This window comes from Peromyscus leucopus, chromosome 15 (genome assembly GCF_004664715.2).
Source record: "Peromyscus leucopus breed LL Stock chromosome 15, UCI_PerLeu_2.1, whole genome shotgun sequence".
In the NCBI taxonomy this organism is placed as follows: Eukaryota; Metazoa; Chordata; class Mammalia; order Rodentia; family Cricetidae; genus Peromyscus; species Peromyscus leucopus.
Window position 1 is genome coordinate 36,607,663 of NC_051076.1, and position 23,982 is coordinate 36,631,644.

Below are 23,982 nucleotides of genomic sequence, written 5' to 3' on the forward strand. Positions count from 1 at the left end.
TCTCTTCCATCTTTGTTCTCAATGGCTGTCCACTTTTGCCTCCCTGTAAACTCGGGGATTCTACTGAGCTTGATAATGGACATCCTTCTTTTCTTGCTGTAGTTTTAGTTGGCAGATCATGTCTCTATCATTCAACTACCCTTTACACCTTGAAATATTGATGATTCCCAAATTGACACCTCCAGACCAAGCCTTTTAAAATGGTCTGTATCAGTAGTTTAGTGAGGAAAGGTTTCATTTAGCTCATGGTTTTAGAGAAAATCCAGTTTTTTTTCTGGCTGAGAAGATGCATGGTGGGGGGTATATGAGTCAACTGTTCATATTTCATAAACCAATAGGCAGAGACCGTGACTAGAACCCATGGCACATATAACCTTGAGAGATCCATGTCTAACAATGCAATTCCTCTAGTCATGCCCTGTTGCTTCACAGATCCCTAGCCTTCCTACTAATGCTAAAAACTAAGGCCTGATGGCTCCAGACAGAGTCTATGGGAGACATTACAGATGCAAACCAAGACACTGTCCCCCAACTACTACAACTACATTATGTCCTCTCTTAGGTTCTGAAGATTCCTCTAGTGGTCTCCTGATCCTTTGACCTCTAACCTCAGTACCCTCAAATTCACCCTCCTCTATGCTATCAAAGTAGCCTTTCTAAAATTCAGACCTATATTTTGTTTGTTTTATTAAAATTAATACCCTTTCAAGCCTTGAGCATAAATTTAAGTCACTTAGGTCTGCACTTTGCCATCTAATTTCTAAGTACTTGTTCCACTATGTCTGTTGTCCCCCTACTTGTTATGGCCGCCATCCACTCCCCCTCTAAGACTTTTCATGTCTTTGGCATTTGCACATGCAATTCTCTTTGTCTTAAATGTCTGCTTTTCCTCTCCTGTCTTCCTCAGTCCTTCCTCATTTATAAAGATCCCGCACACTCTTCATCATTTCCTGAATGCTTTCCTGGAGGGCCTCTGGGAGTCCTTTCCTGGCCCCTTTCCTCACTCTCGTCTCCACGCTTCAGTTGCTAACCTATGTCTGTTTCTCTCATCATGCCTGAGCTAGGGTGTGGGAATTTGTATGTGTTCATTTGCTCATGTGAGTCCCTCCTCTTGCTGATTATAAGTTTATTTATAACAAAGAGCTTTGCCTTTTATCTCCCAAACCCTAGAACCGCTTGCAATGACTAAACCCCCAGGAGAGGCACTGTATAAATACTTATTAAAAATTTACATGTTCTTAAGTTCCTTGATGCTAAAGAAATATGCACTTGGTTTCGAAAGAGTGTTTTAGTCATTTCTTTGAAAATGAAGACATCTGGACAGGTTTTCATCCAAACATCTGTCAGTCTTTATGCTTTATTTTGATGCTCAGTGTTTTTGGCCTTAAGTCTACCATTAACCTCTCATTTTAAAACTAGTATAATTAAAATTAAATTTTTTTTCAGAAAAAAATCCTAATTAATGTTACATATGCTAACACTTCATTATTTGACCCCTTTGAACATGAGGCATTGAGAAAGTGACTATATAATTTATTGTCCAGGGCAGGACATTCTTGAGAGTTAAAGGGAGTACTATTAATACTTTCACCATAATTATAAGAGTAAAACAAGACTGCTCCAGGCCATATAAAATATATAGTTATTTTAGCTCTATTATAGTTTCACATACCTGTACACACATATACTTAAAGCATTGTTTTCATTTATACCTCCTCATGTTGATTGCTTTATGTGTAAAATCTTTTAACATTTTTTTCCTTGTGCCATATAAACACACATTAGGTTAAAACATATGGGGTTTCTGTATGTTCAGACAACACTGCATGAAGCTAGATTTTTTAACTCTGGGGAAAGCATTTCTTCTCAGATATTTTCTCACTCTTGTCTCTGCGGCACAGGATAACAAGGCAAGGACATTAGGGCTTTATGAGCCGATTGGCTTCTCTCCAGGGACATCTCAACTTCGGAATTTTTCTGGTGGGCATCAGTTTTCACCCGCCCGCCTTTCCCTCTTCTTCTCTGGCACAAGGTCCCGAAGTTCTTTGCAGGAAGCACAGAAAGGAACAACTTGTTTTTTGACCACAGTTTAGCAACTGGGCCATTTATTGGCCTTTTGGGAAACCACATTCTTGGATCACCATGCTACCAATTAATTGATTCTTTTCCTCACTGCTTAGAATTTTTTTTTTTTTCAAAAAGAAAAAAGACACCTTAGTTGGCCATAAGAAGCCCAAAGAAGAACTTTGCATTCAAAAGTGCTGTTTGGAAATGCCCAATTTTGTGGCATGTTAGGTCAGTTAATATATGGCCCAGAGTCCATAGAAACTAAAGAAGAGAATCCCAAGTCCTGACCGTGCTTTTCAATACCTGCCATGATCTTGCCCCGTTTCGTCTCACCTCCCTTCTCTCCTCTCCATTCCAGTTGCACTAGTGTCCTTCAGCAGGCCGAGGAGACACGGCAGTGGGGACTTTCATTCCTTTCTGTGCACTGAAGTAGCTACAAAAATCAAACATTTGCTTCCTCCAGGTGTTCAAAGGCCATGTGATCAGAGTCTTTCTTGAATTTTCTAGATACAGTTTCACAATTTTTCTGTCTTTAAACACCCAGGAGGTTCCCTAGTCTTCATCTTACCCCCCACCCCTTTCCTTTCAGCACATGTGACTGTGTGAATTGGACTCTGTATGTCTCTCATTGTTAGACAGTGAAGGGACCCTGGGAATATAAGCTGTGACAGCGGGGACTTGCTTTGTTGAGCTCAGTTCTGTTTGCAACCCGAAGCCCTCCTTTTCATCCCCAATAGTAATTTTGGATGTACCGTTGGTAGAATAAAGAAATCACAGCCGGGCGGTGGTGGCGCATGCCTTTAATCCCAGCACTCGGGAGGCAGAGGCAGGCGGATCTCTGTGAGTTCGAGGCCAGCCTGGGCTACCAAGTGAGTTCCAGGAAAGGCGCAAAGCTACACAGAGAAACCCTGTCTTGAAAAACCAAAAATAAATAAATAAATAAATAAATAAATAAATAAATAAATAAATAAAAAATTAAAAAAAGAAATCACGTTTTATCGATGTAGCAGGTGACAGTCAACATGGCCGAAGTAGGGTGAAGGGAAAGGTCATAAAGCATCGGATAGGTTCAGTGGCTCCATGGTGATGGACTTTAACTCTGGGTAAAAGACCTGAGTTTCAGTTTCTCTAAATCAGGCTGGTTATTGTCTGAAGCTTTTATTGAACACTGTAGGAAATCCAGGCCCAATGCTTAGCTTTTCCTCCTACCTTCTGCTTAGCTTCTTTTCCCAACTTAACTGCTCATTAATGTGTCTACCAAAGATAAACTCGGGATGACGGGAGACAAAACCCCGACTAAGAAAGACCTTCAGGTACTGTTTGGAGACAGTGTCAACCCCTCCGCCCCCAACCTGTTTGAATGTCTTCTGCATTCCTCAAGAAACCAAGCGTGCCTTTACTGACAACAGTAAAGCTTTATTCCAGCCAAGGTTGGACTTTGAAATTTTAATTTCTTAGCATTTGCTGAATAACTCGAAAGTTCTCTTTATTTCTGCTTAAAAGTTTTTCCATCCTACACCTCATCATTTCTCCCTCTAGTTGAAGAAAGTATTTGAGGTTTAGAGATTTGGAATTTGCCCACTTGGAGGAGGGCAGCTGACACATTTCTTGCTCTGTAGTCACTTTATCCAAGCCCCTCCAGCCAGGAGCTGGCTCCTTTCCCTACCCTACTAGCTTTGTAGCGTCCCCAAATGCCATTGGTGAAACAGAGACTACTTCTGTGCTCTGAAGAGGAGCCCCACCATTTCCTGAGAGCTCTGCGCTGAAAATCGCTCCCCATTTCCAGTCTTTTGTGAAAGTGGGTGAATGTAGTTCTCCTTTCTTCAGAGACGACCATTTTCTCATCTCCTGTATAAATCCAACAAGGTACCAAACACAAGCAAAGGATTTCTAGAGACTTTTGAGGGCAGCATGCTTAATTCACATGAATTTAATAAATTTTAAATGTTTTCATGAGCAGTGCAGTTATAATTGCTGGTTAGTTTGTAACAAGTGGTCAACATCTGAAAGTTTATAACTATTAGATGAACAAATAAAGAGCCCATATCTGTCGTCAGCGAGACTCACAGTCAGGTCTAATAGATGAAAGAAACTGTTCTAGCCCTGGTCTGTTTTCTCTGGGATCCCTGCTACAGGTCCATGAACAGTGATTAATTACCCCAAAAGTTACTCTTGAGGCCACAGAATCCTTGGTTGGCTCATGCCTATCCCAGGAGAAACTGAATTGCCTGGCTTTTATGATCTGATTAATTAATGTTTAGTAAATTTTATAAGTGTGTAATTTTTGTTTTATTGGATGGAAATATCTTTCAAGTGTTTCTTTTACCCCCAGAGAAAAATGTGGTTCATACTAAAATTTTTGTATCAAGGTTCCCCAAAATAGGTATACACAACCCCAAATAACACTTAAACTATTGGACATAATTAAGATGTAGCTTTGTATCTTTTTATTACAGTGCGACTTTCTCTCAGAATGTGTATCATTAAAATTTTCTCAGAATCAAACATTCAAGGATTGGATTCTGAAAAAAAAGTTGTATTATTTCTTCATTGAAGCTTCATTATTTAAGAATAGTAAAGTGATTTAAACAAGACGGTATTTGGCAGTAATTTGCCATTTAATCAATGTAGAGTGTGACTGAAAGTTTCAGTCTCATTGCAAGGGCATTCAGTCCCAAGAGGCATTCTTACAGTAGGTTTAACTATTGATTTCTCCATGCTTTCTCTCTCTTGCTTTTTGAGAACATTCTTCTTGTGTGACTGCATATTTACATAATTAACCAGCCTTCCACACTGTAAGATTCAACATCAGGTGCTCTGATAGCAGCCAGTGGATGGAAATTGCCTAGCAAGTAATGTGATAGAAATCAAGGGATATAAAGTGTCTATCACTGGTAGCAAAGCCTTCCTTCACTGATCCCTTATGAATAATTTACAGAATATAAGTAATTAATGGGGAATTAAAGTCTAAATGTGGTGCTTTTTAGATCAGCATTATTAGACACGATTAGAGTTCTTTGCAATGTAGGCTTTTAATTGAATGCCAGAGCAAAAGCCCTTGAGAGTTATAATGACGTAAATGATTATGGAAATTGTAATTGCACCTTAAGAGATATGGAAGTGAGGCGGACACAGAGCTGGCAATCAAGACAGAGACTGTTTGAGAGCAGAAAGGAGGACTGCATGAACACCCAGTGATTCCTACTAAATGAGCTGATGAGGTAGAGGGTACAGAGTCTCATCAGAATTCATTTTGAATGTCAGAAGGACTTTGATGCCCCCTTTCCTGTGTGCATTATAAGAATTAAGCACCACATGTGTAAACTCACAATGAAAACCAACGTTTTTTAATTTTATGCCCCTGGAACCCTTTGCAGATCAGGCACATAGCCAATATATGCATTTCATTGATGACTTTTAGAGATGCTTATGGCTTACACTGCCTGGTGTTGTCTCTAATTCACGCCCCCAACACACTCATGTGAGGTCAGGGATTTTGTTGTTTTTCATTTCCCTTAGAATTTAGTCTGTTTACTTTTGTTTCAGCTGTTGGCATAAAACTACAGGCTGCTTTCATGGTAAAATTGAGCTCAGGGGGTAAAACAAGTCCAGAAAGACGTGTGTGTGTGTGTGTGTGTGTGTGTGTGTGTGTGTGTGTGTGTGTGTGTTCATGTATATATGGTATACATGAATGTAGAGGCCAGATGACAACCTCAGGTACTGCCCACCTTGCTTTTTGAGACCGGATCTCTTATTGGCCTGGGACTTGTCATGCAGGCTGGCCTTGCTGGCCAGTGAGCCTCAGGGACCCTCCTTTCCCAACCTTCCCAGGAATGGGATTACAGACATTTGCTGCCATCCCTGGATTTCTTTTCTTAAACATGGTTCTGGAAGGTTAACTTGGGTCTTCATGCATATACAGCAAGTGCTTATGAGTTATGAAAGCAGTTAGTTTTCTCTATTTTTTGATAGTGGTATAAAATACTCCACTATAGAAACCTCTTCAGAGGAATAAACTTATGCATAGTTGAAAGAGTTAGTACTATTCATATTGTACTGTGTGTGTTCAGCTTTCTCTTTTCACAGATAGTAGACTTGTGCCATTAAGAGATTGGGTGATCTTGTTCTTGAGTTGGCTCCATGAAAGGCTGGGGCTTTTATCTTTCTGGGAAGCAAATATGCAATATGCAAACTGTCAGTGTGCATAATGACCCCAGTGACTTCAAGCAGCATCTCTCAGGGAGGCCTTTTCCTAACTTCTTTCAAGCTTGAGGAAATGTTATTCAAGAGCCTATAAATTTGTAAGGTTCTTGGGGTGGTTTATCTGAGAATTCAGGGTGGTGTTTTGGTATCAGAATATTATCTATGTAGTTGCTCAGTTTCCTTCCCTTATATCACATTGTGAAATCATGTCATTAAACATTATGAGAATGTGATTTGAGGGGTTGGAGAAATGGATCAGCAGTTAAGAATGTTTGCTATACAATCAGGAGGACTGCAAATTGGATCCCGATACCTAGGTGACAAGCTGGGTATCTCTGCAAATGTTTGAAACCCCAGCTCTGAGGGCTGGAGTTTGCAGGCTTCCAGCCTAGCCAAGAGTAAGCCTCAGCTTCAGGGAGAGAACCTGCTTCAGAGAAATAGGCAGAGAGTGATAGAGAAAGACTCCAGCACCCTCTTCTAGCCTGTACATGCACACACACATGTACAGCTGTGACATACCCTTCCCTGCATAAGCACATATAGTCACATAGGCATCCGTATATATATATAAACTTACATAAATATATTAATTAAAAACATTTTGTAACGGCCACTGTTTGCTGTTTATATAATGCTATTTTGTTTGTAAATGTGTGTTTTCTTATTATTGGAATTAGTCATTTACTTGGAATTAGCCAGGGGTGTGCCCATTCTTTTCTATTTCCACTGTTGCCATTTCTGTCAAAGCTACTATTATTTCCTCTCTGAGTTTTTCAATAGCCAGAAAGTCCTGACAAGCCTCAATGATGCATCTGCCTGGTGTCTTAGTTAGGGTTTCTATGGCTGCGATAAAACACCATGACCAAAAGCAGCTTGGAGAGGAAGGGTCTGTTTCAACTTACACTTCTACATCACAGCCCATCATCAAAGGAAGTCAGGCAGGAACTTAAGGAAGGAACCTAAAGGCAGGAATTAAAACATACGCCATGAAGAGTGCTGCTTTGTTGGCTTGCTCTCCGTGGCTTGTTCAGCCTGCTTTCTTATACAGCTCAGGGGTACCTACCCAGGGGCAGCACTGCCAACAATGGGCAGGGCCCTCTCCCATCAATCACTAACTAAGAATAGGCACTCCTGACTTGTCCACGGGCAACTGTTATGGAGGCATTTTATTAATTGAGAGTCCCTCTTCCCAACTAATTCCAACTTCTGTCAAGTTGACAATAAACTAGCCAGGACACTGGGTTTCTGCTTTATTTCCAGAGAACCACTGTCCTGGGTTTGAGGCATCTCCCCCTACTTGACAGGGCTGCTGGGGTTAATCTCCTGTAGAAACTCGTTTCTCTTTTGCTCTCAGAAGGAACAGCCTCTGTAATAGCATCACGAACCTCTGCTCTGTTTCTGTGGTACAACTTTGTGTAACATTAATGCCCGGACATGTTTTCTTGACAGCTGGCTAACTTCCCCAGACTTTGTGAGGAAACAGAAAGGATCGTTGCTAACCACATCCGTGAGAGAGAAGGGAAGACCAAGGACCAGGTGAGTGAAGGTTTTCCTGGTGGCAGTGCCTTTGTGGAAGGATTTTACCAAGGTGTGTGGCATGAATCCTAAGTGGTCTTCTAATAAAAACCCAGAGACAGATATTGGGGTAAATGCTGAAAGATCAGAGAGACAAAGGAACAAGTCACTAGAGAAATTTCTCACCACTACCAGATCCTCAGGCAGAATGGAAGGCAAGATCCTATCTCCACAAATCCTCTGACTGAAAGCCTGCGAGTCCTCAGCTGAAAAGGCTTCTAGTTCCTGTTTCCTCACACCTTGTATGCCTTTCTCTGCCCAGCCATTTCACTTCCTCCCTAGTGCTGAGATTAATGGCGAGTGTGAATCCCAAATACTGGTAGCAAAGGCATGAGATCTCAAGTGCTGGGATTAAAGGTGTGTGACTCCCAAATACTGGGATTAAAGGTGTGTGCCACCACTGCCTGGCTCTGTTTCTCTCCTAGACTGAATCAATCTCACATAGTCCAGGGTGGCTTTGAACTCACAGAGATGCTAGGATTAAAGGTGGGTGCCACCACTGCCTGGCCTCTATGTTTAATCTAGTGTCTGGCTCTGTCCTCTGATCTTCAGGCAAGCTTTATGTGATACACAATATATCACCACAAAGGTATCTGGTTGTTGTCTAGTCCTCAATCACAAAACAGTAAAGGACATAACAACATCATGCTTGCTTTTACTTTTTATGAATTATATATACGTATATATGTTACTACTATACCAAAGTCTTATGCAAGGATCCAGAATTCTAAAATTTAAAATCAACAGTACAAATCCAGAGCCAAGTATGGGGGCTCACATCTGCCATATCTGTGCTTGAGAAGCAGAAGCAGGAGGATTGCCACAAGTCCACGGAGGCCAGCCTGAGCTACAGTGTAAGATCCTGTCTCAGTGAACAGATCACAACCAGGAACAACCCACCTTCCACATAGGAAGTGCTGTCATTTTCCCCTCAACCTTCCGTGACTATCATGTTACCATTCCAGCATATACACACTGCTCGTTGATAACCATTGAACCAGAAACACACTACATTTTTTCCTTTTAGATGGATTTCTCATGTGTTAATGGATTTGTACATAAACTCCAGGATATTAAAAAAATTCTAAACATTTTTCTTACAGATTTCTATGAACTTGCCTGTGAAATCTACCATTGGAGAAAGATGTTTAGGAACTAATATTTTAAACATTCAGAACTACTTTGCCAATTCACTTGGCTTGTAAGGAATGACCTTGAAACCATCTTCAAACCCTAGCACTCTGACTCGGAAAGATAATTTTTAAGGGAGGATACTTTATTTGAGGAAAAGATAGCAAATTCTCATGTCAAAATGGCTATTTCTTAGTTACTTATCAACACGATAATGGAAAATACTAAGGCTTTCAAATGCTCTTCCACACCACAGCTGCAAGCTTCGTGCAGAGAGAATACTGGACTTGGGCCATGCGTTCTCTCCCAAGTAACAGTGTGTTCTTGTGAAAATCACTTCTTAGGACTGCTGGTGTTTTTACATGGGCAGGATTGGGCTGTTGTTCTATATGGTCTCTGAGTGCGTCCATATAGTACTCCAAGATTTTATGATTGTCAGATGGGTTGGAATGAGGAAGGAGAAAAAAAATGAAGAAGAAGAAGAGAAGAGAAAAAAATAGAGAGTAGAAACCACAGTAAGAGAGACACACACAGCTTGCATAATGGGAGAGTGGAAGCAGGAAGTGAAGAGAGTCCCAGAGGCTTGGCAGGCTGGGGCATTTGTGAGGGACCCCAGTGGAAACTGTTTTCTCTGCTTGAGCTCGGAACTGATTGTTACTACTTTTTTATCAGTGTGCTTTGAAAATTAATTGCCCACCATTTATAATTTCCACTTATTTTCCAGCTTTTACAATCTTGGATAGCAGCCCAAAGTAGAGAAAAGAGGTATTGTAACCTAGCCAGCATTAACTCACGAGCCAGTGAAACGAAGCCAGGAATCTCAGACGTATAGTCCCAAGCTAGAGGTTCCCTTTCCCCATCTAATGTCTTGGCCGCTGCTGGACCAGTACAAGCCAGTTCTATCAAATTCTGTAATTGCAGCACTTAGGAAGTAGAGGCAGGAGGATTAGGAATTCAGGTTCATTCTCTGTTACATAGCCATTTCAAGGCTAGGCCGGGCTCCATGAGACCCTGTCCAGTTTTATTTCCATTGCTGTGATAACATCTCCCTGACAAAAGACAGCTTAGGAGAGGAAGGATTTCTTTTGGCTTACCGTTCCATCACCACACAACACTCAAGGTAGCAGGGACTCGAAGCAGCTTCTTACATCATACCCACAGTCAAGAACAGAGAGGAAGGAATGTGTGGCTCTTCCTTGCTCACTTTCACTAAACTGATCAGGACCCTGACTATGAAATGGCCACACTCAGGGTAGGTTTTTCCACCTCAAATAATCAAGAAAAAAAAAATCCCTTATAGATATGGCCACAGGCCAACCTGGTATATGCAATTCCTCATTGAAACTCTCTCTGGGTGATACTAGGTTATATCAACTTGACAGTGAAACCTGCCTATCACAGTCCTGGTCTAAAAAAAATCAACTACATTTGATTTTAAATGAACAAGATGCTTTGACTTGTGTTTTTAGCCTGTAACGCTCGAATGATAGCATATAAGATTAACTCGTAGGGATCCTGAGTAAAACTAATATTGGGGGGAAAAGTAGTATGGTGTTTTACCATCACTGTGACCCTATATAGGTCAGGTGTTGACATTTTCATGTTGACATTTTCATGCTTTCGTTTTTCTCTTGTTTTGGTAAAATGACACATTCAATTTAGCATTAGATCTGGAACAACTAGGCCACAGTGTCCAAGAACCCAGGGTCATGGACCTGGAGAGTAAGCAGACAGATTGGTGGCCCACAGACTTCAGTTCATAATACACTTCTGACTAAAGCAGAGTCCTGGCTTGCAGTAGCTTAAGGTGGACTCCAGGATTTGCATCAGTAGACATACGCCTCTAAAGTCACCAGGACAGAAGACATCACTTCTAGCTGGGATATGCCTATTTTATGCCATGCTAATATCAAAGAGTCAGGTACAGTCCTGGCATCAGGGTCAGGTCCTAACACTCGTAGAAGCCCAAAGTGTTGTATATTTATAGCATGCTGAGAGGCCGTGTGAAGGGGGGTGGGTGTGGTCTAGGGCTACTCGGAGGCAATCATAGTGACTACAGTCCAAAAAGGCTATCTATGGTTGAGTCAGGGTGGATCCCTACATAATTGTGAAGTATGCCAGGCTAGCTCACTGTACCACTAGAATTCTAATTGTTATTGAGATAGTGCACTCTTAGCTTAGACTGCCTGAGCTTCAAATCCAAGCTCTAACTCTTACATTCTAGGTAACATTTTGTAAGTTATTTTCATTCTTTAAAAATATTTATCGTGTGTGTGTGTGTGTGTGTGTGTGTGTGTGTGTGTGTGTGTGTAGGTACATGTTTGTCATGACATATGTTTGGAGGTCAGTTCTCTCCATCATTCGTATTATAAAGGTCAAACTCAGGTCATCAGGCTTGATGCAAGTGTCCTTACCTGCTGAATTATTTCAGTGTTCCAACTTGCATATATATATATATATATATATATATATATATATATATATATATGTGTGTGTGTGTGTGTGTGTGTGTGTGTGTGTGTGTATATACACCTTTAGGATAAGCAGTGGTAGTTAACTCATGGACATTTTATAAGGATGAAATCCATGCACAGCTCTTTGTTCCAATTAGTTACTTACCTTTGCATCACCATGAACACAATACCAGACAGAAACAACTCAAGGGAGGGAAGTGTTATTTTGTATTCCTTCTCCTGCAGTCCCAATGACAAACCAAGTTGCAGTTCCACTAAAGTTCACTCTGCAGAGCGAGTGGGTTTGTTAGGCTTACTTACAGAGGAAGAGGTGAGCAGCTTTAGGCAGGAGAATGGCTGACCTTAAAGCAGCCACTATAGAAGGTCTGTACCTAGCATGGATGGTGACTCCTCCACGGTTGTATGATGGAGTCCCTTCCCTTAACCTGTCCCTAAATATATCCTCTGGCCCTTCTCAGAGACTGCAAGGTCATGTGGAGTTAGGGCAGAACTGCCCATACCTGGTAGGAAAGGTTGGGAGGATATTCAGGTAGGGGTGCCATGAACCTCCCCATCCCCTTCTAAGAAGGAGTGCCAATAGTCAACAAGGCCAGCTGTGATGATCTTCGGTGAGCAGGCACAACCCAAATCCTGACAAATGCAGTAGTTCAGCTCAGAGGATAGTCCCGTACAACAGGTGGTTATAATCTTCAAAGACCGTCCCCTAGTGACATACTTCCTCCAGCTCGGATCCACCTCACAAAGTCCAGTCTTCCACAATGCCACCATCATGTGGGGAACAAGCCTTCAAAACATAAGCCAGGGAGACATTTCAAATTCGAACTACAACACCATACCTATACCACCAAAGAAAGGCTCGTGGCTTGTCATAAAGAAAAGTACACTTGATCAAACCATAAGCTTTCTGAAGTCTTCACATTCTAACATTGCTTGAAAGTCTGTCAGAGTCTCTACTCAGACTCAAGGCAGTCTCTTAGCTGTTAACTTCTGTAAAATAAAAAAAAAGAAAGTTACATACTTCTAATTCATAATGGTACAGAGTCAAATAGCAGGAGGAGAGAGGGCAGTAAGGAAAAATCGGACGAAACCGAGACTAAAACCCAGAAGAGGAAATTTCCAGCATCTAGGGAATATAATGGCATCATCTGAGCTCCAACGCGCTCAGCAGCCCTGTCCTCACGGTCTTACCACTTTCGGTACACATTAGCTCTTCTCCTGGGCTGGCTCCTCTCCTCTCTCTGCAGGATCCAGAGTTAAACAACTGACCCACATTCCTGGTATCTCCAACATCCTGCAGTTCCCACTCTAACTTAGCCATCATGCTCATGTCTTTGTGTTATGTTAGGGTACTCCTGCAAAGAATTGGACCCTGGTACGTGATGCCTAGTCTCGTGGGCTTTTCCTCGGAGTGACCCCATAAATCTTGGGTTCTGCATGCTTGCAAATCATGCACTTCATGGGCAATGCCAAGTTGTACTCTGCGTCTGAACAGTGTCAGGCCTCTTGGCTATGGCTGTAGTGACCTTTGATTGCCTAGGTGCTGAACCTGGGAAGCACTTTCATATGTGAGCAGGGTGCTCTAGAGGTACTTGCTTATCAAGGGGAAGTCTCTGAAGTGGGCTTGAAGTTTTGTATCTAGGGTCTATAATGGGTAGGATCTGACCAATGTCTGAAATATTCTTGGGGAACTCCTGTTATCTTGTGCAGAGTGCTTAGATTTTCTTTAATTGCTCTAAATTCTTTAAAAGCTACAGCTCTTTGTCTGACAAAGCAAATGAGCTCACTTTCCTTCCCAAACAGTGTTTTCCCACATAGTTTTCTCCGGATGCTTACTTCGAATCTTACTAAAAGCAGTCAGCAATAAACCATACCACCTGCCTGATTTCAATGCTGTCTTGAAGTTCCCTCACCAAATAACCAGTTCTTTACTTTTGAATTCACCCTTAAAAATTTCAAGACATAGGCCAAACATAGACAAATCCTTTGCCAGAGTATAATAATTGTGCAATGTGAAAAACTCTAGGGTTTCTCTAACCCATGTCTCCAAATTTTCAAATTCCTCCTGTAAACCACTTCCAAAGGCCCAGGAACTACATGGTCAGTTGAGTCATAACAACCCTACTTCTCTAGTACAGCCTTCTGGTATTAGTTTCTTTGGCATTGCTGTGACCACAGTAGCCAACATAGACAACCTAAGGAGAAAATGCTTGCATCGATTCACAGCTTCAGAGGATTTCAGTCCATCATGGTGGGAGGATATGGGGAAACATCACAGATCATTGTGGCAGGAGCATGTGACAGGATCTGGTCATGTGCTGACAAACCAGGAACCAAGGAGTGAACCTGGAACCAGGGCTGGTCGTAACTTTCCAGGGTCCACCCTACTGACTTCTGCCAGCTAGGCTCTATAGGAAGGTTCCAGAATTCCCCAATAGCACCATGAGATGGGGAACATTAAAACCACAGCATTAACTTGAGCTGCTATTCATTCATTGGGGCACAGCAGAGATGGGAAATGATGGCCTTTTCTAACTTCAGAGGAGGCTTCCAGCTGTGTCTTTGATGTATGGATTAATCCATTCTCCAAGTGGGGGATTAGTGATGGGATAGGTGTCTCCCTCTTTTCTTTAAAGTATTTATTTACATGTGTGTGTGAGTGTATATGCACATATGCGAGTATATATGTGTGTATACATACATACATGCATACACACACAGACACACACACACACACACACACACACACACACACACACACACACACACATGAACTTCTGCATGTGCTCAGAGACCAGAGGAGAGCATTGGGTTTTCTAATGTATCACTTTTTTTTTCCAATTGTTATTTTGAGGCAGAGTCTCTCTCTCTGAATATGAGGCTAATGCAGTGGTTCTCAACCTGTAGGTCTCAATGCCTTTGGCAAACCTCTGACTCCAAAAATATTTACATTATGATTCATAACAGTAGCAAAATTACAGTTATGAAATAGCAACAAAAATAATTTTATGATTGTGGGTCACCATACATAAGGAATTGTATTAAAGAGTCTCAGCATTGGGAAGGTTGAGAACCACTAGGCTAGTGCTTTCTTGGCTAGGCTAGAAGCCAAAAAGCTCCAGTGATCCCCCTGTCTATGTCTCTCTTGAAGCTGGGGTTACAGGCATATGACAAATGCCTCATCTTATTCTGGGTACTGGGATCCAAACACCAGTCTTCATGATTATGCAGCAAGTATTCTTAACCACTGAGCCATCTGTCTAGTTTTAGGTCTTCCTTTCAAAGTAATGATCCCAGTGCCTGACAGCTATTCACCACCTCCTAGAAGCTTGTGGTCACTCCTGGTTTGGACCTGTGTAGCATAGGAGGAAAAACATGTTTTAGAAATGTAATCATACCATTTTGGATAGATGTCCCATTTGAATTCTGAACTACATGCTGTCTTGAGCCTTGTGCTTTTGATACAGCTCATCAGACACTGGCCTATTTTCTCAATTCTCCATGCCTCTAAAATACTTTGAGACATTCCTACCACTTGCTTTCTTTAATTTTTTTAAAAAAATTATTAACCACCCCTGCTCACGAAATATTGAGGGTAGAAAAGGAATCCTCAAAATTAAACATGAAAACTCACAAACTCATAAATCTGTAAGTTTTGTTCTTAAATGTTTTTAGAACATCATATGTACCAGCTATTCTTCTAGAGGTTTCTATATGCCTGATTACATGTCAAAAAAGAAGTTTTGTGAGTTTGTGAGTTACTGCTGATATAAGTGGTAAATTTATTTTTCTTCAACTAAATATTCAGTGACTGGGTAAGACCACAGGGAGAAACTCTGAGAAAGTGAAAAGATGCGGAAAAAAATGTACTGTTTTCTTTTTCATCCCCCACATGGCAACCTGGCCGTTTTCCTAGGGTGAACACAGACTCCCAATTTCCAGGAATATGAATGAGAACAGCCATAGCTTTTATTTTTTCACTGTTTTCCTACACCACAGTCCAAGTTAATGAGTATCTGTGTCCAGGGTGCTCATCATAGCTGTGGGTTATGCTGGCAATTCTGTGGATATTTTACTCTTTATGCCAGAACAATTTATTTGTACTTAAACACTATACTGCATAGATATGGAATGTTGGCAAATGAGTCTGGGAATATAATGTTTAAGAGAATCTGACTTGATTGGTGGGAGAATAGAGGTAACACTATAGCTAAATTAAAAATAATAATTCCTCAGTATTATTCAAGAGATAAAATTAAATTTTATCTAGGAAAACGGCCAGGTTGCATGTGGGGGATGAAAAAGAAAACAGTACATTTTTTTCTCATCCTTTCACTTTCTCAGCACCAGATATGAGGGATAGAGGTCGGGAGTTTAAGATCATCCTTATGTCCACAGTGAGCTAGTTATGTCCATAGCTAGCCTGGGCTATGTGAGGCATTTCTCCCCTCGCCTCCCCATCTTCCTCTTTCTTTTCTAAATAAGGGGTCAAAAAATGAAAGTGTAGGAGTTTCTTAATTTTCTTTTTTCTTTCTTTCTTTTTTTTTTTTTAACTTGTCACCAAGTCTCAGTATCTGAAAAAGGACATTGTGCAGTTAAAGGAACAAAAAGAAGCACAGTAAGAGAAGTTTCTATTTGAAAATCTCCAGAATAAAGCCTTTTTTCTGGCAATTTCTGCTTGCTCTACCCCCTTCTTGCCTCACTCAGGTCCCTTGGTTCCCCACTGTAGCCTCGGACATGTGTTCAATCCATCCCTTCTTAGATCTCACCAACAACTATGTCGTTCAACATACTAGCCCAGGCCCTGGGCACCTGCAAGGCACCAAAGAGGGAGCTCTGTGCAGAATATGCCGAAGGTCCTCCATGTCAAGTACTAGTGCTGTACAAGAAAAGAGGCAGTGTACAATGGTGGACTGTAATAACGAGCTATCCAGGCAGAAACGCCAGGGAAGCATCCTTTGTCAAGACAATATTTTAACTGAGCTTTGGCTGAAGCTTTAGTCAGGCAATAAGCTTGACTCATCTGAAGCAGGTTCTGTATTTCTTTATGTATTCTCTTTCTGAGTTGATAGATGAAATATTTCTGTTACCTAGAGGGTGCTTAAAAAGAAAAGTATGGAAAGAGTGAAGAAAACTCAGGGGTAATATTGCTTATATATGATTGCCTTTCCTTAGAACATGGCCTCTGCTTTAGAGGAAGAGAATAATTCTAGGTTTTGTTCTATGACAACAAGCAGTTCATATGTCTATGAATTACAATGCTATTCTCTTCATGTGATACTTGGACTTACCCACCATGGAGGATTTTAACTTATAAATTTAGAGTGCAAAGGACTCAAAAAGAGAAAAATTATTTGTTATTTTAATAAAAAATCACTTTAAAAACCAAATACCGAGAAACAACCTGGGTGATCATTGAATTGAACATTTGAGAATTTTAAAGATGGGTTGTCATGACAGTGATTCCGTTTGTCTTCCAGGTCCTGCTGTTGATTGACATTCAAGTCTCGTACATTAACACCAACCATGAAGACTTTATCGGCTTTGCAAAGTACGTGAGATACCTGATTGCCTATGCATTTCTACTGCTGCTTCATAAAAATATACATTATCAGTTTCCACTACAGCTCTACCACCTTTAGACGGGACCAGTCTGTGTCAGGCTAATTCTGAGTCCATCTACTTTAGAGCCCCATAGTCATGGAGCAGGGAAATTTACTATTCTCTTGATAAATGATGGTAGTTGGGTTTCTTGTGCAGAGCACAAAGTCATGTGTTTTTAGTACTCATTACACACACACACACACACACACACACACATACACACACACACACAAAATTTTTCGAGACAGGGTTTCTCTGTGTAGTTTTGGTGCCTGTCCTGGATCTTGCTCTGTAGACCAGGCTGGCCTCGAACTCACAGAGATCTGCCTGACTCTGCCTCCCGGGTGCTGGGATTAAAGGTGTGCACCACCACCGCCCGGCTTTCATTATATTTTTGAAAGATGATCTTTAGTTTGTACTTGAACTCCAATAGAGGAGCAACAATAATTGCACGTTAAAGTTCAGGGTAATATTCTTCCTTCAATTAATTTGAAATACCAAATACAATTCCAGGTGGATGTGGTGGTTCATACTTGTAATCGATACTTCATACTTAGCATTTGGGAGGCTAAGTCAGAAGGGTTGTTGTGAATTGAATTCTAGCCAGCTTGAGCTACAGAGTGAGAGTCTGTCTCAAAAGGCAATAAATAAAGACATATAAAAAATAAATAAAAAACACTTGTAAGATCCAAAATATTAAGCTGTTTGGACTTCTCTACACCAGAATGAGGAGGACTTAAAACAGCAACAGTAACATACTTTTAAAATTTAGATGTCGACTGTTGGGATACTCCTTTTTATAGAATGAATATGATTTACATACACTTGTTTATATATTACTATTCTTCACAGGTCATATATACAAATAGTTATTCATTATGCTACATTTTAAGATTCTGAATTCACTATTTTTTTTCTTTCTTGTTAATGGTGCCAGTATTTAGTTTGAAGAATCATGATCCTAGTTCTAACATGGCAAGCAAGCTGTCATAATCTAAAGAGTACAAAACAGTGCCTATTTTATATTAAATATAAAATAGAAAGCTTATGTGCTTTTACTTGGACTGAATGTTCAAGAACAGGGACAACAAAAATAAGACACACCAAAAATCAACCCAATTTATTTTATTTTACTCAGACTTGGAAGAAATATATGCAGACCATGTGATCTAAACTAAATAGTGGCCCAAGAGATTTATAGGCATGTTTTAGGCAGGAGAATCTCAATTACCCAAAGAAAACCATCTCATCTGATTGAGGCTGGAGCTGTCATGGCTGAAGTAATGATATCAGTCTATTTTTCATCCAGTGGCTCTTACTGTTGAGAGGTGCTTTAGTGTTTCCTGGCCATTCCCATCAATGTGCTGTGGGTTAACTTCTCAGAGCTCTGTGATAAACAGGTTCCCTTGCCCAGTTGTCCTTCAGCTACACTGACCACTCTTACCTCCAGATAGGCATCTGCTATATGAGCCTTTCCTGTAGATCTGTCCTCTCCCTCTTGGCCCCATGGCCCTTCCCATTTTCTGCTCATTTCATTCTGCAACATAACTTGACCTCTAATGTATATCTCTTCCTCCTTGGCTTAGAAGGAGCTCTGAGAATTTCTTACACTTCTCCTTACAGTCAGTGAACTTCAGGCAGTCATATTAGTTTCTATAGAGGAGAAATAAAGACAAATAAATTATGATCTGCCTTTCAGAAGGCTGTCTAATAAGTGATAGGTATCTAATGGCAAGCCCTTTATTTGTCTCATTGGCTTCTCTGAGAAGTTTAAAAGATGAACTTGTTTTTACATCATTAGACACAACAGGAATGCTGCCTTCAAAGTTGATTTTTGTGATGGATAAATGCCAATTAGAATCTTATAAACACATTGCAGCTCTGTGTATAACCTAGATGCAGTGTGTCAAAAGTGATAAGGAGGCTACTCTGCTACCTCAAGGCATACCCCAAGTCAAGGAGATGGAACAAAAGCCCAATGCCTTTTGAAAGGATTCAAGGCTTAAACTTATCACAAAATCATTGTTACAATTTCAATTTTACTGAACACTCTATTTTTTTCCTAAGACATGATTTCATGTATGACCATGCTAGCCTTTAACTTTTTATGTAGCCAAGGATGGCCTTGAACTCTTGAACTTCCTGCCTCTGCATCACCAGTGCTGAGTTTACAGGTGTGTGAAACCCTAGCCAGCTGTGTTCCTTTGTCTCAGATCAATACCTGTCTGTCTGTCTGTCTGTCTGACTGTCTATCTACCCCTCTCTGATCTTTTGTTTTTTGTCTTTTTATAGGCTAGAGTTTATTTCTTTTTCCAATAAATTTCAGTAATTTTTTTTGTCTCAGAGGCTGTAGGGCTATATTATTGTATTAATTGCTAGATTTTCAAAGAAAATTTTCAAATGTAGAACTTTTAGACACAGCCTTTGACCCAGCAGACAGCTCCTGTTTTCCAGTGAGATGAACTTTATTGTGTTGGGGAGGAGACGTGCTGTTAAAACTTTCCTAGAAGAGTGGGAACTTCTCTTTCCCCAAACTTTCTTTCAAAGAACTAGTCTGGAAGCCAGCAGCTACTGGGTCATTTTTTTGTTTACTGGTTTAACAAACAGACTAAGGAATACTCCCTGTTTTATGTTCCTCTGAGAAGTGTCAGAAGATAAATCAATAAAATTGGAGACTAGTTGGAAATGTGTTAGAAAACTATGGGATAGTCTGTTAGGGTTAGTCTCTCTGTCTCTGTCTATCTGTCTCTCTGTCCCCCCTCCCTCTACTTTTCTGTCTGTCTCCTTCCCCTCTCCTTCCCTTCTTCCTTCCCTTCCCATACATAAAAACAAAAGACCTTGATCACAAGACTCACAGTTCTTTGTTAGTGTGTGTGTATGGTATGTAGTACATGTGTGTATGTACATATGTGGTGCATAGTGTGTGTAGACATATACATACATATGTAAGGCCAGAGGAAGATGTTGGTTGTCTTCTATGATTCTGTGCCTCTTCTTTTAAGGCATAGTCTCTAAACTAGAAGTTCACCATTTCTGCTAGGCTGATGACCACTGAGTTCCAGGGGCCCATCTGTTGTCAACTCCCAATGCTAGGGTTACCAGCACCTGTAGCCATGAGTGGTTTTTTGAGTGGTGGCTGAGGATTTGACCTGAAGTCCCATGCTTGCATAGCAAACCTTCATACTCACTGAACTGTCTCTCTTGCCCCACTGTTTTACTTTGTACTAAAATTTATAATAACTTACGTATGATTGCCTCTAGAATATTTTAGTTGCTAATTTCATTATCCCAAAGACAATACTTAATTTTTCATTAATATGTATTAACTGTACATATTAATGGCTCTCAGCATGCTGCTTCAGTGTATGCATACAGCATGCATTGATCAAATTTAGCCTCTATTTATTCTGTCGCTCATTTTCTAGTAACCCCATCAAAGATAATGTTTTGCACTAAGAATCAAAGGTAAATGTTCTTTCCATTTGTATGCTGAGTACATTTCAGTGTGACGTGGGGTAATTATGAAGATGAAGAAATGTTCATTTCAAAATCACTTTGAAGGATTGTGGTATTTTCTGTGCTTTTAAAAATTAAAAAAACATGGTCGTAGCTATAAATTTTAAAGTTGGCAGGAATGCTGTTTCCATCAAGGAAGAAAAGTCAAGCCATATTTGAAGACAATTATGTAAGTATTTCTTATGCCAAAGATAGAAAATGAAGGTCTAGCATTGAAGAAAATAGGCTCTTGGTTCATAAGAGTTTTAGTGAGTTGTCACAAGAGTGTACTAGCTCTCGGGTTTGTGGGATGGTGATGTGTGCAGATACATGAAGTGTTTGCAATGCGCTGACTTTTTGCCCTAAGAGTTTGGTTTTTTGTTTGTTTGTTTTTAAGGAAAAACACATGCTAGAATTAGATGAACAGAATCATTATTTTTAGAGTAGCGTTCAGGATATCTCATGGTTCTTTCAGCTACAGAACTGATTCTCTCCTCTGAGTCCAAGGGGCTTTCTTTTCAACTTCACAGCTGTCTGTTAAACGTCGACCATAAAATATGTGCCATGTACAATAAGCCTCAGTATGTTCTGCTGAAGGCTGGCTTTGGTATTTCCTGGCTTCCAAATGCTTGGTATTTCAACTATAACAATATAATTTCTGAACTGAAAGTTCAGCATTTCAGATGAAAACATCAACTTTCCTTATGACTTAAGAGATTCAATTTGTCCTTCTTCCTCAATGAAAACACAGTCCCCTAAATTGTATTTTGTTAGGTCATCTACCTAATCTTTGTTATTTGAGAACATCAGAACCAGGCCAGTTGTTTGTCAGTTCATGCCGCCATGTTCTCAGTAGTCACACTGTTGGAACACAGGGGCAAACGCCTTAGCTTAATGTCTTAGGAAGCCTGGAAGTTCAAATTCTTGTGCCCTTCTTGCACTGATTCTTAGACACGAATTGCCTCCCGAGTCCCTGAGATTTATGCAGTTAGTGGTTTAAGAGAAATAAGGCTCTCGACATGGCCCATTAAAAGCACATCTTCCCACTGTAAGCCTCAGACCCCAGGGTCAGTTTAGCTTTTCATCTGCGGAGGAGATCCGAACACCTGTTTTCTCACACTTGAAACGATACAGTGAGCTTATTTCACATCTTGTTATGTGAGCACCGTGAAGATGCTGGGGGTTGTAACGTCCACTGTGTCTCTTTCCTGATCCTGTGGAATGCCTCTGTTACCACTTATCAAAGGCAGCGAGTTTAAACCTCCCACTAAATGCCAGAGCCAGCAGGGCAAGGTCTTTCCTTTACATTCTTCTTTCATGTTTCCTTTTAACAAAATTAACTTCTAGGGTAATGATGTTCCTTGGTCCTACTGTTTACACAACGTGTCCTCTCTCTTTTGCAGCCAAAACTTGCCTATCAGAGTATAAAAGACTTTGGGAGGTACTCACATGCAGGTTGAGTAATAAAGTGTTTGAATGTTTGGTCACCAACTGGGGTAGTTATCAGTAGAACTCTTAAGTTTGGAAACTTGGAAAGCATGAAAGCATTTTAGCATAAAGAATGTTGAGGGTGGGTGAAAGAGTCTTCCCCAGAGAAGAGCACACCAATTGGTTATCCAATACCAAATGGTCAGCCCTGAGAACATGCATACAAGTAACACTATACACACTGAGCAGGTTGTATTTATGTATTTATGAATATGTATGCACATATATACACACATATACACATGTATGTGACAACAATTCATTTAAAAAGAGGTCATGAGTTTGTTTGCAAAAATGCAAGGAGAGTGTACATAGGTGAGTTTGGAGGGAGGCAAGGGAAGGGGAAAATGATGAATTTATATTATAATCCCCCAAAACAAAATAAATAATTTTTAAAAATAAAAAAGCATCAACCATTCAAGTGAGTTATAAAGTCCAATGTTATAAGAATCATATTAAGATAAGTGAATTTCTAGTCTTAAACCTGCTTTTTTATTTAATTTTTTTTAGTTTTTTTTTTTTTTTTTTTTTTTTTTTTTTTTTTTTTTTTTTTTTTTTTTTTTTTTTCGAACAGTTTTCTGTAGCTTTGACTTTCCTAGCTACTTGTAGCACTGCTCGAACTACAAATCGCTGCTTGCTCTGATGTGGATTAAGACCCCGCCTAGTTTTGAGAATCATATGAGTACTGTATATTGTTTCTACTCCAGCCTCTTACCTTTCCAACTCATCCTATGCTTCCCTACTCCCTTTCAGATTCATGACCTCTTCAATTGTTTTACACACACATAAACCATACACCACACACACACACACACACACACACACACACACACACACACACACACACACACACTGTTATTAAGTACATTTAGTGCTACTTTTATATACATGCATTTAGGAGTGGCCAGTTGGGATTGAATCACCTATTAGGGGGATTATTCCCAGAAAAAATGATTTTCCCTCTTTCAGCAACCATCGATTAGCTCTTCATCTAGGGTTAGGGCTTAGATGAGTTTGCTCTCATTCAGGTAGTTGGCATGGCAACTGGTCTTGTCATCATGTAGATCTTATTCAGGCAACCATACTGTTGAGATTTCCTGTGTGCAGCTTTTCTGTCATGTCTGGGAAACACTATCTGGTACCAGGTATCCTGGTCCTTTGGTTATCATCCACACCCATCCCTCAGTGTTGCTGAACTGCTGCCATTTCCCCCGAGTCTTAGATGTAGGAGTTGTGTTATAGATGGATCAGCTGTGTCTGGGCACCCCACGTCAACTCTATTCTTTTTAAGAACTCTGTCTTTATTCTTAAAGTGAATCTTAGGGATTAATAAGCCTTCTTTCGTTGACTCTCTCTTAGTCCGTAAGATTTTCACACATAATATTTATCCAGAAACTCACTGAAGGTCCGTTAGAAATCCTTCACCCCTTTTTTGATTCAGTCTGATTGGATAGAACCAGACTTACATATAGTAAGTTGCAGTCCTGGGCCTCTCATGAGGGTAACATGAAAGAGCACTCTGCTAGAGCTTCTTCACCTCCACAACAAAAATGTGCCCAACAAGCTTAGAAATGACAGACACACGTATCACGTGCTGATCAGTATAGTACTCACTAGCTACATGTAGCTATTGAGCAGTTGAAATGTGCTAGTAAGAAAGCTAATAAAAAAGAGAAATTAAAGTTTAAATTTAATCATCATACCTGCCCACCAGCTACTGAATTGGACAGCCCAGCTTTACAGTACACTGAATTTGGCTACTGGTATGGCATTCTTCATCAGTGAGTCCTGCTTTGATGATAGCTTGGTGATATCCTATAATGGTAGCTACAGGACAGAAATGGAAATTAGGTCTCTTAGATACCCCTAAGTGAGCCCAAGCCCTGCTGCTATCTCCACCCACGAGTCTATGCATTGCTGAAGTTTCTTCTATTTCTATGTCTCTTTT

The 23,982-nt window shown here is 40.4% G+C and overlaps 1 protein-coding gene across 8 annotated transcripts in view; it reads left to right on the forward strand.

The window, feature by feature from the left end:
- Nucleotides 1–23,982, forward strand: part of Dnm3 (dynamin 3) — a 500,231-nt gene that overhangs the window by 186,645 nt on the left and 289,604 nt on the right. For all 8 annotated transcript variants that reach the window (XM_037211326.1, XM_028864441.2, XM_028864444.2 and 5 more), the window contains exons 11-12: nt 7,720–7,806; nt 16,928–16,998. In XM_037211326.1, coding sequence (XP_037067221.1) covers nt 7,720–7,806; nt 16,928–16,998 — 158 coding nt within the window. The remainder of the gene's footprint in view (nt 1–7,719; nt 7,807–16,927; nt 16,999–23,982) is intronic.